At 39.4% G+C, this 11,792-nt stretch overlaps 1 protein-coding gene across 3 annotated transcripts in view; it reads left to right on the forward strand.

Annotated features, from left to right (window-relative positions):
* The first annotated feature begins 365 nt into the window (after positions 1 to 365).
* vaspb (vasodilator stimulated phosphoprotein b) overlaps positions 366 to 11,792 on the forward strand; it is a 37,576-nt gene continuing 26,149 nt past the window's right edge. Inside the window, exon 1 of one of the 3 annotated variants that reach the window (XM_061680955.1) lies at positions 366 to 860. In XM_061680955.1, coding sequence (XP_061536939.1) covers positions 856 to 860 — 5 coding nt within the window. In that variant the 5' untranslated portion in view covers positions 366 to 855. The remainder of the gene's footprint in view (positions 861 to 11,792) is intronic. The other 2 variants (XM_061680954.1, XM_061680953.1) reach the window with 2 other exon arrangements.

Consider the following 11,792-nt stretch of genomic DNA (forward strand, 5'->3'; position numbering starts at 1 on the left):
ACAATGATGCTACTGCTAAGCAATATATAGTCAGATAGGCACCATCCAGTGCAATAAATAAAGGGCATGAAAACATACGTTATAAAAGGCAGGTCAAAAATGCGGGTGCGCGTGCCATCGGTGCCCCCTTGGGTCCGCTACCTCCGTATCAAAAGATTATTATGCTCGGTTTTGATTGACACTTTTGGACATTTAACACTGCCTTAAATGAATAATGTACCTCTTCCCAGAGTGTGCGTTCTGAAATTACGCTCTACACACTATTGGCGTGTATTACAGCTTTTTCCGCCGTTTTTCTTTCAAGTCATTGCAGTTATTTATTTTTTTAATTATTATTTTCCCCCGAGGTATCCTGAACGCACCACAGGACCTCACAGTCCTCTTTGAAGCTGGCGGGCTGGGGCCCACACTGACTCCCGTGAGTTTTCAGACCGACCGCCGTGGAAAACAAGTCTGCCTTCGGCACTCTGGTCCAGAAAGCTTCGTGAGAGGGGAAAGTTTTGATTTTACAGTAGCGTCGCTACTTTCCTGGCTCCTTACTTTTTTTTTTTTTTTTTTTTTTGCTCGTAGAAACCAATGTGAGATAGTGATTGGACTTGACAAGCCCGCTGCGCTACTGTATCCACCCCCCCCCTTCTCTCCCCGTTCCACACAACCAGGAAATAGTCGAGGTGTGCTTCGCTTATCCCGCTAGTTGCTACCCCGTTTGCGGGTGTAGATGCGACTTTACCCCCTTCAGAGACATTTCGTCGTTGTTGTTTATTTATTTTTTTTGGTTCGGCTAGTTTGGCTTTAATCCGCTTTCAAGTGAGTCAAAGTTGCCCGCGAGGAGAAGAGCTCCACTCCGACCAAACAATGAGGTGGGTAACAGCGACTCAAATCCCTTCATCTTCATTGTGTTTCCAGGCCAAACACTCTGTTTGGGCCATTAGTTTCAACAAAGGCGCTGGGACACCATTGGCTTTGTACAAACAACCGTTGCACTCGCACCCTTGGGTGTTTGAACACGCTTCTGCTTGTTTCCGCCGCGTTAAAAAGGCGAAACTACCTCGCATCTTCTTGCTTTAAAACAATTTTTTAAAAAAAACATTTGTTAAGTAGAATGTATTGTTCTATGGGTTTTTGTGACCTTTGTGAGTGAATATCCGGATGTTGTGTGAATCAGGAAGTGTGTGCGCGTAATGACAGCCCGGTGCTACCTGTTCAATTTTTTTCTAAAGCTACTCTCAAGTGGTTGAACAAGTCAGATGGACATTGTATGCATTTCAAGCGATGCACATTGACTTTTATTTTTGCCTAAGGTACATTTGACTATGATTTATCGAATTTAAGCGTTTTAATCTTTTTTTCTGGAGTCTTAATAGCGCATGATAGCATTCAGGTTGTTTTTCTAAAGACACTTAAGCTGCAACTGCAGGATCACCAACTGCCCTCAATGCATAGCATGCGGTTTAGACCAAGCCGTGCATTTCATAGCCACACATTACATTCATGTGTCTTGTACTATTTATCTCTCTCTGGGTTTTGCAGCAGGGATGAAATTGCTCAGTGGAAAGAAGCCCGTGTCCTCAAATTCCATCAAATAACATGCTTTGAAACCACCACCACTCCCCACTTAAGCTCCTCACCACTGATTTCTTTCTTGTTCCTTTATTTTAAAGCGGCACCCAACAACCTTTCCTAGTTATCAAGCTTGACGGTTGAGATTGTGGTTGTGGGACACTAGCTTTAGCGGTGCATTGCAGTTCTGATAACCTGTGTGACTAGTTCTTTATCTCAAACTTCTTGCGTCGGCTTTTCCCATAACAATAGGCCTCTTAGGAAAGTTAAGTCTCCTAAACATTTTATCACCGTTCCTTAACCTTTGTTAAAAAAAAACAACAAAAAAAAAAAACGTCATCGATGATAAGGTGCTTCCTTTCGAACATAGGAAAATAAATGAATTAGACTCCACTTTTACTAAACAATGTCATAGGGTGACGGCGAGTATTGCAGATGTAAATCTCTTGTGTGAAAGACTGTAAACTTGGTCGGTGGACTGTTTCTTTAAATATTGCTGCTGAGAGGGATTATGGTAACAATGATGTCCTTTCTTAAAGGTTGATCAGGAGCAACATATACTAAATGTGAGTTAAAGATTGCATTTATGTACCTTACCTATGCATTTTTTAGAATTTAAAAACATACCCTGGGAGGACTTCTGAGTCATCTCAGTCAGATTGGAAAGGAAAGTTCCAAAGCAAAAATCTGAATCCAAAGAGGTGTGTCTTGGCTCAGGCACATCGGTTAGCCTGCCGCTTTCAATGTTATTTCAAATATTTAGGAGTAACTGATAACAAACAGGGAGGCGTTTGACTTGCATAAGAGCACAGATAGGCATAAAGCATACACACTACACAATGGCGCTGAAAGGAAGAATATTACATTTTGGTGCAGGTCTAGATAAACATTTGAACCCTTAATACATTTATGAATAATGCAAAATAATGTAAAGTTACGAGAATAAAGCATTAATATCATGAGAACAATGTATTTTTAACAGTGTATCGGAAATTCCCACACAAACATAAATGCAAGTGTGTTTATACTGAGGTTTGTTTTGATGTGTTGGTGTTACACCAGATTGAGAGCTGCCCTGAATATTAGCCGTAAATACAAGGTACCAAACAAGGACCCGTACGGAGATATTTCCAAAGTCACATCAAAAGTGAGAGACTGTAGATTGAGTGCTGCTGGCAATTTGCATTGCCACCAAGAAAAAGCAGCAAACAGATTTCTACTCTGGGCACCCAAGCATGGATCGGGTACCCGGCACAAAACCTATGCGCAGGTTCTTCTGGAGGATACCGATCATGAAAGTACCACATCTCTTGTGGAGGATTCCAGAGCCTGGATATCTTGCTAGGCTTTCGACTTTTGCAGTAAGTTATGATGGTCGATTGTGGTGGAAATGACTGATTGATTTTGACGTCAAAACATTGATTATTTCATTTTGTGCAACTTATACTAAGGTTTAACCTTTTCAACAACATCCTCAACAGTTCTCATCTTATTGAAATTATCTCTATTCTCCTAATATTGACTTAATGTTTAAAAGCCAACCTCACACTCATAAAATTAATTTTTTTCCCCTCATAATGACTAAATTGTTGTAGTTATTAGTTGATTCTCCTAAATTGTCAACTTTACTTTGTAATATTGCTACTATACTCTTTAAAAAAAAAATATATATATATATATATATTGCAAAATTGTGACTTTATTCTTCTATCATTTATTTTCATATTTAACATTCCTATTTATTCTTGTCTGTTGATTTTTATATTTTTTGGCCCATTTTCTCTTCCATACCAACTCCTTTATTGCAAAATTGTGAGTTTATTCTTGTAGTATCACTAACTCAAATTTCCACTTTCAATTTATTCTTGTATATATTTTTTCCCTGTATATTGTGGCCCATTTCTCTTCGATAATAACAGAACACCTCACCTATGTTTCAGATTTGTAAAGGCATACATGATAAGAGGCAAAAATAGCCATGGTTTATTCATGGGAAATTATGACGTTGTGAGTAATTCAGCACAACGGTGTTCTAATTGCTTTAAGTAGCCCTTTTCGCCCTCTCTTAATTCACAAAAATAGCACTTAAAATGGCCCTCTCTATTCTTGCTAACTGATGTCGAGTCAAAAGTGTTCCTCTGTACGCCCTATCCATTTCTTAAAAGCTTCTGCCATCAACAAGGCAGCTTCACCCAGAGACTTGCCTTGACCTTGGTATGTTGTCACTATTCTCTCTCAAGAGATAGTTGTGCATACAAAAATCCGTATCGTCTATTCATGACATTGTCCTCTAAGCCAACCATGGCATATTCAAACTCCCATAAATCTCTATCATAGAAGCTTGTGACCCAGACATTCTGCCATGTTATTTTCTGACTGATTATTAAATATTAACTCATGTAAAAGACTTCCCGTGGTGCAAAAGTAAGTCAGACACATGCATACATAAGTCAGACACATGCATACATACACCATAATAACATGTACAGTAAAACTGGTGGTCATGACTATAAATGGAGATATAAAAAAACAGGTTTCAGTCGGCACAAAAGCACACAACTCTACAGTATATGACACATTTCACTCATGGTTTTAGAACTTCAGATTAATATCTTATTTTCCATAATTGAAACATTCAATCCAGTCGCTGGGATGTGTATTAATATAATGTGTAAAAAAACAAACAAACAACACTATGGTCATCACTAATGAGTTTACTTGTCCTCAAGTGTAGGTCATCTGTTGGACATCATCTCATATTCACACAAGTCTCTGGATAAGACTCTGATGTGTGACCAGTCTTCTCTTGTTGATCTTACCTTGTTGAAGTGAGAACTGGAATGCAGCGCCATGTTCTTAGTCATTTGTCCCTGTGGAATGTAAATGTTGACCCCCAACTGTAGCCAGCACATCAGAAGTGCTATAGTTTCTCTTCAATGAGCTGTGAAGCATATTTGGACCGACCTTACCTCTCAGTATACAATTCTTGCCATTTCCACTCATTCTTTGTTGTCTCTCGGCACGCCACGTCAATGCTAAATATAAAGTTGCACAGCTGTGTCATGTCGACAAGAAGCAATGTAGAATTCCACAGATATTTGTTCTCATTTATGGCCCTCCTTGTTTTCCTGTGCTGAGCTGTGTGTTTTATAATACCATCGACATTGTGACTAATCTTAACCTTGTATTTAGTACCACAGGAAGTACATTTAACTGCTTTATGTGTCAATGATAGAGGGGTGATTGCGGCCCACACTCATGATTCATTGGATGAGTATTAAAAAAAACAAGGTTTAAAATGATGGTTGTCCTAAATTAGCAGCATGATGGCTCAGAATTGCGCAAACACACACGTAATGGCCTCTTCTTAACCCACGAAGTTCTCTATTCTGTTTAAAAGCCAGATGCAATGCCCCACAGGCATCTCCACTCCTTACCTCGCTGCCTTATTGATCAGCTTTATAAGCAGCAAAATGGCTTCCTCCATCTGCTTCATGTCTTGTTTTTTTTTTATTAGTTTGTTTTGTGTAAGGGGCCCAGGATTAGCCGAAAAAGCAGTTCTTTAAATATTGTTGTTCTGCCTCGATCAAAACCACCTTGTCCTAATGTCCGACAAGCCACAAGCTGTTTATTTACAGAATTTCGTAACATTGTGCATTCCCATATAAACCTTACAGATGTAACATGTTCTTGTTGCAATAATGGTATGTTCACACCATGGGGTTGTGTAACGTCCATAACAGTAGGTTTGTTGATTCATTCATGTCTCCACTTGTCGCAACTCACTTGCTCAGTCAGATTTTTCTTTTGAAATCTGATCTGAGCAGCACCTATCTTAAATACCTGGTTTGCTTTTAAAATCTCAAAAATTAATCTGAGATATTAGTCAGTCTACAGTTCAACGCAAAACAGATTTCCTCAAAATCCCCATCAAATCATATTTAGGGAACGCGAAACTTCATACGTGAACAAAATAGCTACACTATTGTACTGGATAAGCAACAATAGTTATAGGTAATTAGGTCATCGTGGGAATTCCCTCCTGTGTTGGATTAACAGTAATGGCTTTATTGCATGCTTTGTGAAGGGGGTACATCATGTTATGTGCTTCAAACTAGGATGCAAAAGTGTCTAATACACCACACAACTTGTGAGTCTCCTCTCTATTGGACTGTGAATTTGGCTACCACAACACCCTAACTCTGCAGCTCTCCTTCCCTGAATCATGTACCCCTCTTGGTCCTCCCACCTTTTCTACTCATAAATAGGCCATTATACTGACCTGCCTCTTGGATTAGACGCTTTGCCATAACATACAAAACCTTCCATTGTCCCCTTTCCTTGGTGGTGGCTGCCATTTTCTTCTTTAATTGCGGCTCTCGGCTGTTATGTTTGTTGTGTATACTACAGTATTTAACTTTTGCTCTTGTTAGGTTGTCTCACTTGAGATAATTTTCCATAGACCTTGCTGTTATCGAAATTTAAGTGCATCTAGCTGTAAATTGCATAAGACAGCTGCAGTGGCTAAGTTAGACTGGTCTGGAAAAACTGGTCTCTTCCTGTACCCAAATGTGGTGATGTCATGTTAGATGATGGAGAGCCTGCATCTAACGACACTGCAATCCATCATCTATCTAGAGATGGGGAAATACTGTGGAATCAGCATTGCTAATGGTTTCACTAATGCTGAACAGTGAATTCATGATTGTTCGCTGCCTAATTGGACATAATTTGAAGCTGCTTTATGGTGTCATCCCTCTTACTAGATCAAAGGTAAGGATAATACTTTGAACAAATTGGTATGATTTAAATTTGACTTCCTTTTAATCATTTAATATTTTAACTTTCTTTTTCATGAATTATAACTTGTGATCTTATGTGGAGAGACCCTTGTTACCCTTCTGGGTGCTAAAGAAGGCACGAAATATCTCCCTTTATAACCCTACTTAGCTCCCTGTGGTTTGCTTCAGTGGTACAATTCTCATTTGGGGATTCAGAGAAGGGGTCATTTGGGTCACTGTTGTCATTTGCTCAATGGTCAGTAGTCAGGGAAATGTCCACTCATGACTAAATCTTCAATCAAGTAATAACAGCCCAAGCACATGGCCAGTCATTTAATAACCGTAAGAAACTATTAACAATCGTTGTAGTGGGTGCCTTGACGTCAACTTTTTGGCTGGCCTGACCCTAATGAAAAACCCCTGGGAGTAAATAGAGAGGGGAACCACAACTGTCGAGTTCTTTGCAGTTTGTGACCATGCATGAATAACCAGTGGTCAAGCAAAATGACAGAGACTTACCGTCCTTGACAATTCACTATATTGACAGGGATTTTCAAATGAAAAGTCAGTGCTTGCAGCCTAATGTTATTGCCTTCTATGCATTAACTGTATTTGCGTCCATTAAGTTGCAATTCGTGATTGCACTTTGTAAAAGCACATTTATTCAGTTAGCCCTTGCTAAAGTATAATTTTTTTTTTTTGGAGGGGTAAATTAAAAAAATATATATTATATCATTTATTCTTATTTAAAGATTAATTTTGAACTGTAAACTGTTACATATTGTTAAAAGTAGTGCAATAAAAATAGATTTTTCCCTAACGAGGAATAATCATGATTAATAATAGTGATTATTATTTTGGCCATAATCCATCCATTTTCTGAGCCGCTTCTCCTCACTAGGGTCGCGGGCGTGCTGGAGCCTATCCCAGCTGTCATCGGGCAGGAGGCGGGGTACACCCTGAACTGGTTGCCAGCCAATCGCAGGGCACGTACAAACAAACAACCATACACACTCACATTCACACCTAAGGGCAATTTAGAGTCTCCAATTAATGCATGTTTTTGGGATGTGGGGGGAAACCGGAGTGCCCGGAGAAAACCCACGCAGGCACGGGGAGAACATGCAAACTCCACACAGGCGGGACCGGGGATTGAACCCGGGTCCTCAGAACTGTGAGGCTGAAAGCTCTAAACAGTCATCCACCGTGCCGCCTTGGCCATAATCGTGCAGCCCTAATACTGGATAATGATTAGAAAAAAGACATGCATTTTACTTGATAGTCATGCACAGTCTTGGTTGTAGTGTAATCCGTCAATCCATTTTCCATATCGCTTATCCTCGCTCGGGTCTCGCGTGTGCCGGAGCCTAGCCCAGCATCCTGAACTGGTCGTGAACCAATCGCAGGGAAAACAACCATTTCAACCATTCGGAAAACAAACAACCATTCACACCTACGGACAATTTAAGTCTTTAATTAACCTACCTTGCATGTTTTTGGAATATGGGAGGAAACTGGAGTACCCGGCGAAAACCCAGGCAGGCACGGGAGAACATGCAAACTCCACACAAGGAGGCTGGATTTGAACCCAGGACCACAGAGCTGTGAGGCAGATGTGCTAACCAGTCACCCGCCGGGGTGGGTAATATTATGATAAATAATTATGTTGAACGATAGTATTGAAATGATACATTTTTTACAATTTTCTCAAGACAGTTGCTTGACTAGATACAGTGCCAAAAAAATCTAATCAAATGCAGTGCCACACCTCCAATACACCCCTTCTGCCACCTCAGGAAAGAAATAACAGGTGGTGCCACTAGGTTGCTGCAACTAATTACTTTTACGATCATGGATCCCAGCATGTTTCATGTCAGATGTCTTTACTGCAAAACACTACAGAAAGAGCAAACACAGCATCTGCAAAGCTTTAACAGTGGAGTCAAAAAGAGAGGGTACTATTTGTTAGTGTCTCCGGTCTGGTTTTGATGATCTTCTGTAGGCTGTTGTACAAATAGATTGTTGGTACTAAAAAGGGTGAAACGAGGGAAATATGCAACAACAAAAATCACAGTGGATTGTTCTTCAGTAGGTCAGCCTCCTTCTTTGGCCCAGACTATAGAGGATTATGCTCCAACCTGTAAAAGGAATTGAGCTCACATAGAGAAGGGCAGAGGTGAGTTGGTTCCAAATATGGGCATTGAATTTGTACACGCACACGCCAATGCCTCAGAAGCAGGAGGGAATTAAGTTGTACTCTTGAGTCATGTTTGCCCAAGCTTATTCAGATTTACCTCAGTGCTTCATAAACTATGCCAGTAAGAGTATGAGTCAGCGTGCAAAAATGCTGAGAGTTTTGTGGAGTCGCGATGTTTCAGCTGACTATATGATTCCATTTACAAAAAGATAGAGAGAGGAACTAAGAATAGTTTGGAAAGTCAGGGCCCTTGTTTCTGTTCATTTGACTCGTGAAGACCAAAAGTAATATCCTGCAGCCTGGTGTGAATGCCTGTGTGTTTATTTGTGTGCATTTTGCTGCCTGCAAGGACCTGTCCAAAAAGACAGTGGCATGAGGAAAAGAAGGAATGAAGTGAGCAGATGTTCATGTCCATACTTTTTAAAGGTATAGGGAGAGTTCACCATAAATCTTTTATTTATAATGAATTGTTTTATTTATAAGAGACACCATATGACTTGATAATAAACTTAATATTTTAACTTTTGATCGCCAACTATGACCAATACTCAGAATCATTTCCATTTAATTTTCTCCTGAAGCTTCCTGGCCTGCGAATGCATCTCATGTTCCTGTAGGTTTAAGAAAAATACCATGTATTGTGATTTTTTTTTTTTGGGGGGGGGGGGTTAATCATATGTTGTACAAGTCTACTTGAATGTGTCTTCTAGTTAATGTCATGTACCTATTGTTTGTATACTGTACTTAATTGTCCAGGTATTTTTTATTTTTTTTTATGGACATTCCAATTTACTTCGGTCTCAAGATACAATAGGTGTACTCAGATTATTGGGTTTATAGATTCTTTATATATTGATTATTAATAAATTTACCACTTTTTAAAGAACAGATTGACAGCTGGTGTTTTTAAAAAAAATATATATATATATATATATTTTTTCTGTGGCTGGGCAGGCGTGGGTGTGTTATCAGTTGGCGTATTTCGATGAGGTCGTGCTCGGCTTGACACAATACAGTAAACCCCCGCTATATCGCAGTTCAGTTATCGCTGTCCCACTATAATGCAGATTTTTTTGTCTTTTTTTGTAGGGGAGGGCACGTTCTTTTCACTTGAACCATGCTGTGTATATCTAGCTTTAGAACTCTTGATGCTTCATTTCTTTTTACAATACGGCTCCCGTATGTCATTCTTGGTGACCACGGGTCAAAAATACCCAACATGATTACCTACACATTCCAATTGCATATTTGCATGGAATAGGATGTTCTCTGTTTGCATTTTGTTTGTGTATTGTTTTAAAAGAAATGGTGTTGAGGAGGTCCTCTTTGGCCTTCTCATTTTTTAAAGAGGGTGAGTTATTGGCAGCAGATGGACATCACTTACAGTGATGCACATAGTCTGAGGGTAGTTTATAGGTCAGAATACTGTCATGACCTGACGAGTGACCAGGCTATTGTGTGTACCTCCTAATATTGTACTCCCAGCATCATGGCCTCCTCCAGTTTAGCATGTGGGATTTGGTCCCCACACACCGCCATCCATGTTCTTATCAAAATACTGCAATTGGTGCAGGTTGTGCCACACACGTTTTACTGTGGTTAAATTGGGAGGAAGGTGCACTGAGGTATGTTTTTTTTATATACACGTTTCCTCTTTGAAATATACACTTCCTCTTCTCACTTCTGCATACAGTGGAGCCTGTCTGCAATTATTTAGAATTTCCCATTTGTATCGTTTGACATTCAAGTTGCTGCAGAAAGGGAAAGTTACTACACTGTCACTACAGTGGAGATTGCATTTGACTACATTTTCTTTGATTATGGAGGACAGTAATCAATCTTTTTTCAAGCCTTCTGTTGAGTGGGATCGGAGAACATCTTGCTAAATGTTCTTAACTCCTCGTTGTATTTATGTATTGTTTTTCGCCAAATAGTGATGCCTGGAGGTAGTGCTGTGCGATATGGATGATATTTGATCTCCTGATATACAATATATATATATAATTTTTTTATATCCCGATAACAATATCCTGATAGCATTTTTCCATAAAATTACATAAATGGTAATTTTCTCATCTTTTTATTTTCAATGAATTTTCACTGCTCTAGTCAGATCCTGTGTTCTAATCAGTCAGGTCAAACCAACATTACATGACAGAAATAACGAGTGCTAACTTACTGTAATTAAATTTTTAGTTAAATGACTTAACCCAAACTGAAACTTTGCAGCATGATTCGACAGAACGGCGGCATGTTTACGTCCAACCGTTTGTGCTACCACTCGCTTGCTAGGCTACATAATGTTTTTGTTGCCTGCTTTCGAGCCGTATCGTATTAAAAGTACGTGAACATACCTCAAGCAAGCCTTAAACGAATGTCCTCTTCTGTCCTGGGCACCGGTGACCACCAACACACGTTTTTCCCCATTTTGTCCTCATAGTTGGCACGATCCACTCTTGTTTTCATCGCCATGGTAACGAGTGTATTCGGTCGCATTTGAGTTGACAAGATGAAGCCCAATGATTGTAAAAAATGGGATTAATTATGTGTTGTCTGTTCCACACTGCCGACATCTTTGTTTGTAAAAAAAAAAAAAAAAAATTACATTTATTTATTGGCCGTCAGGACTACGCCAAAAGACACGACAAGGCTAAACTAGCTTCTGGGTTCAAATATACTGTGCACGATGGCGACATGGAGTAAATGTCTTTTGGCAAATTATGACATTATCGAAGTTCCACTGCACTGCAACAGTATACTTTATTTCAATGTGTAGGAATTTTAAAGCTTTTCTTACAGTATACCTATGTATATTTTGATGAATTTGGGGAAAAAAACATTGTGCATTGTACACGACAAATTACGGTATTTGTGTTAATGTGTAAGCCTGTTTTACACAGATGTCGTGAAAAATTTGTACATCAGCGCCAAAAGAGAAGACTGCATTTAGCCACCTGTACCTTTTATACAGAGCTCTGTAGAGGCAGATATTGCCCAAACTGTGTGCACTTTGACACAGCGATAGGACATTCCAAAATCAGATAATTAGATGTGTGATAATGTCAGTGCCAGCATCTGCTATTGACATGTACAAGATTGCCAGACATATCCAATATTGTTTTCAACCCAATGGGGCGGAATTTGTGTGAAACTTCACACCCCTTCCATGGAATCTGGATCCAGATTAGTTTTATATCACAAATATAACTCTGAAATGACTTTGTCAAATTGGCAAAACCTAAGGACAAACTCTT

The sequence above is a fragment of the Phycodurus eques genome, chromosome 7 (genome assembly GCF_024500275.1).
Source record: "Phycodurus eques isolate BA_2022a chromosome 7, UOR_Pequ_1.1, whole genome shotgun sequence".
In the NCBI taxonomy this organism is placed as follows: Eukaryota; Metazoa; Chordata; class Actinopteri; order Syngnathiformes; family Syngnathidae; genus Phycodurus; species Phycodurus eques.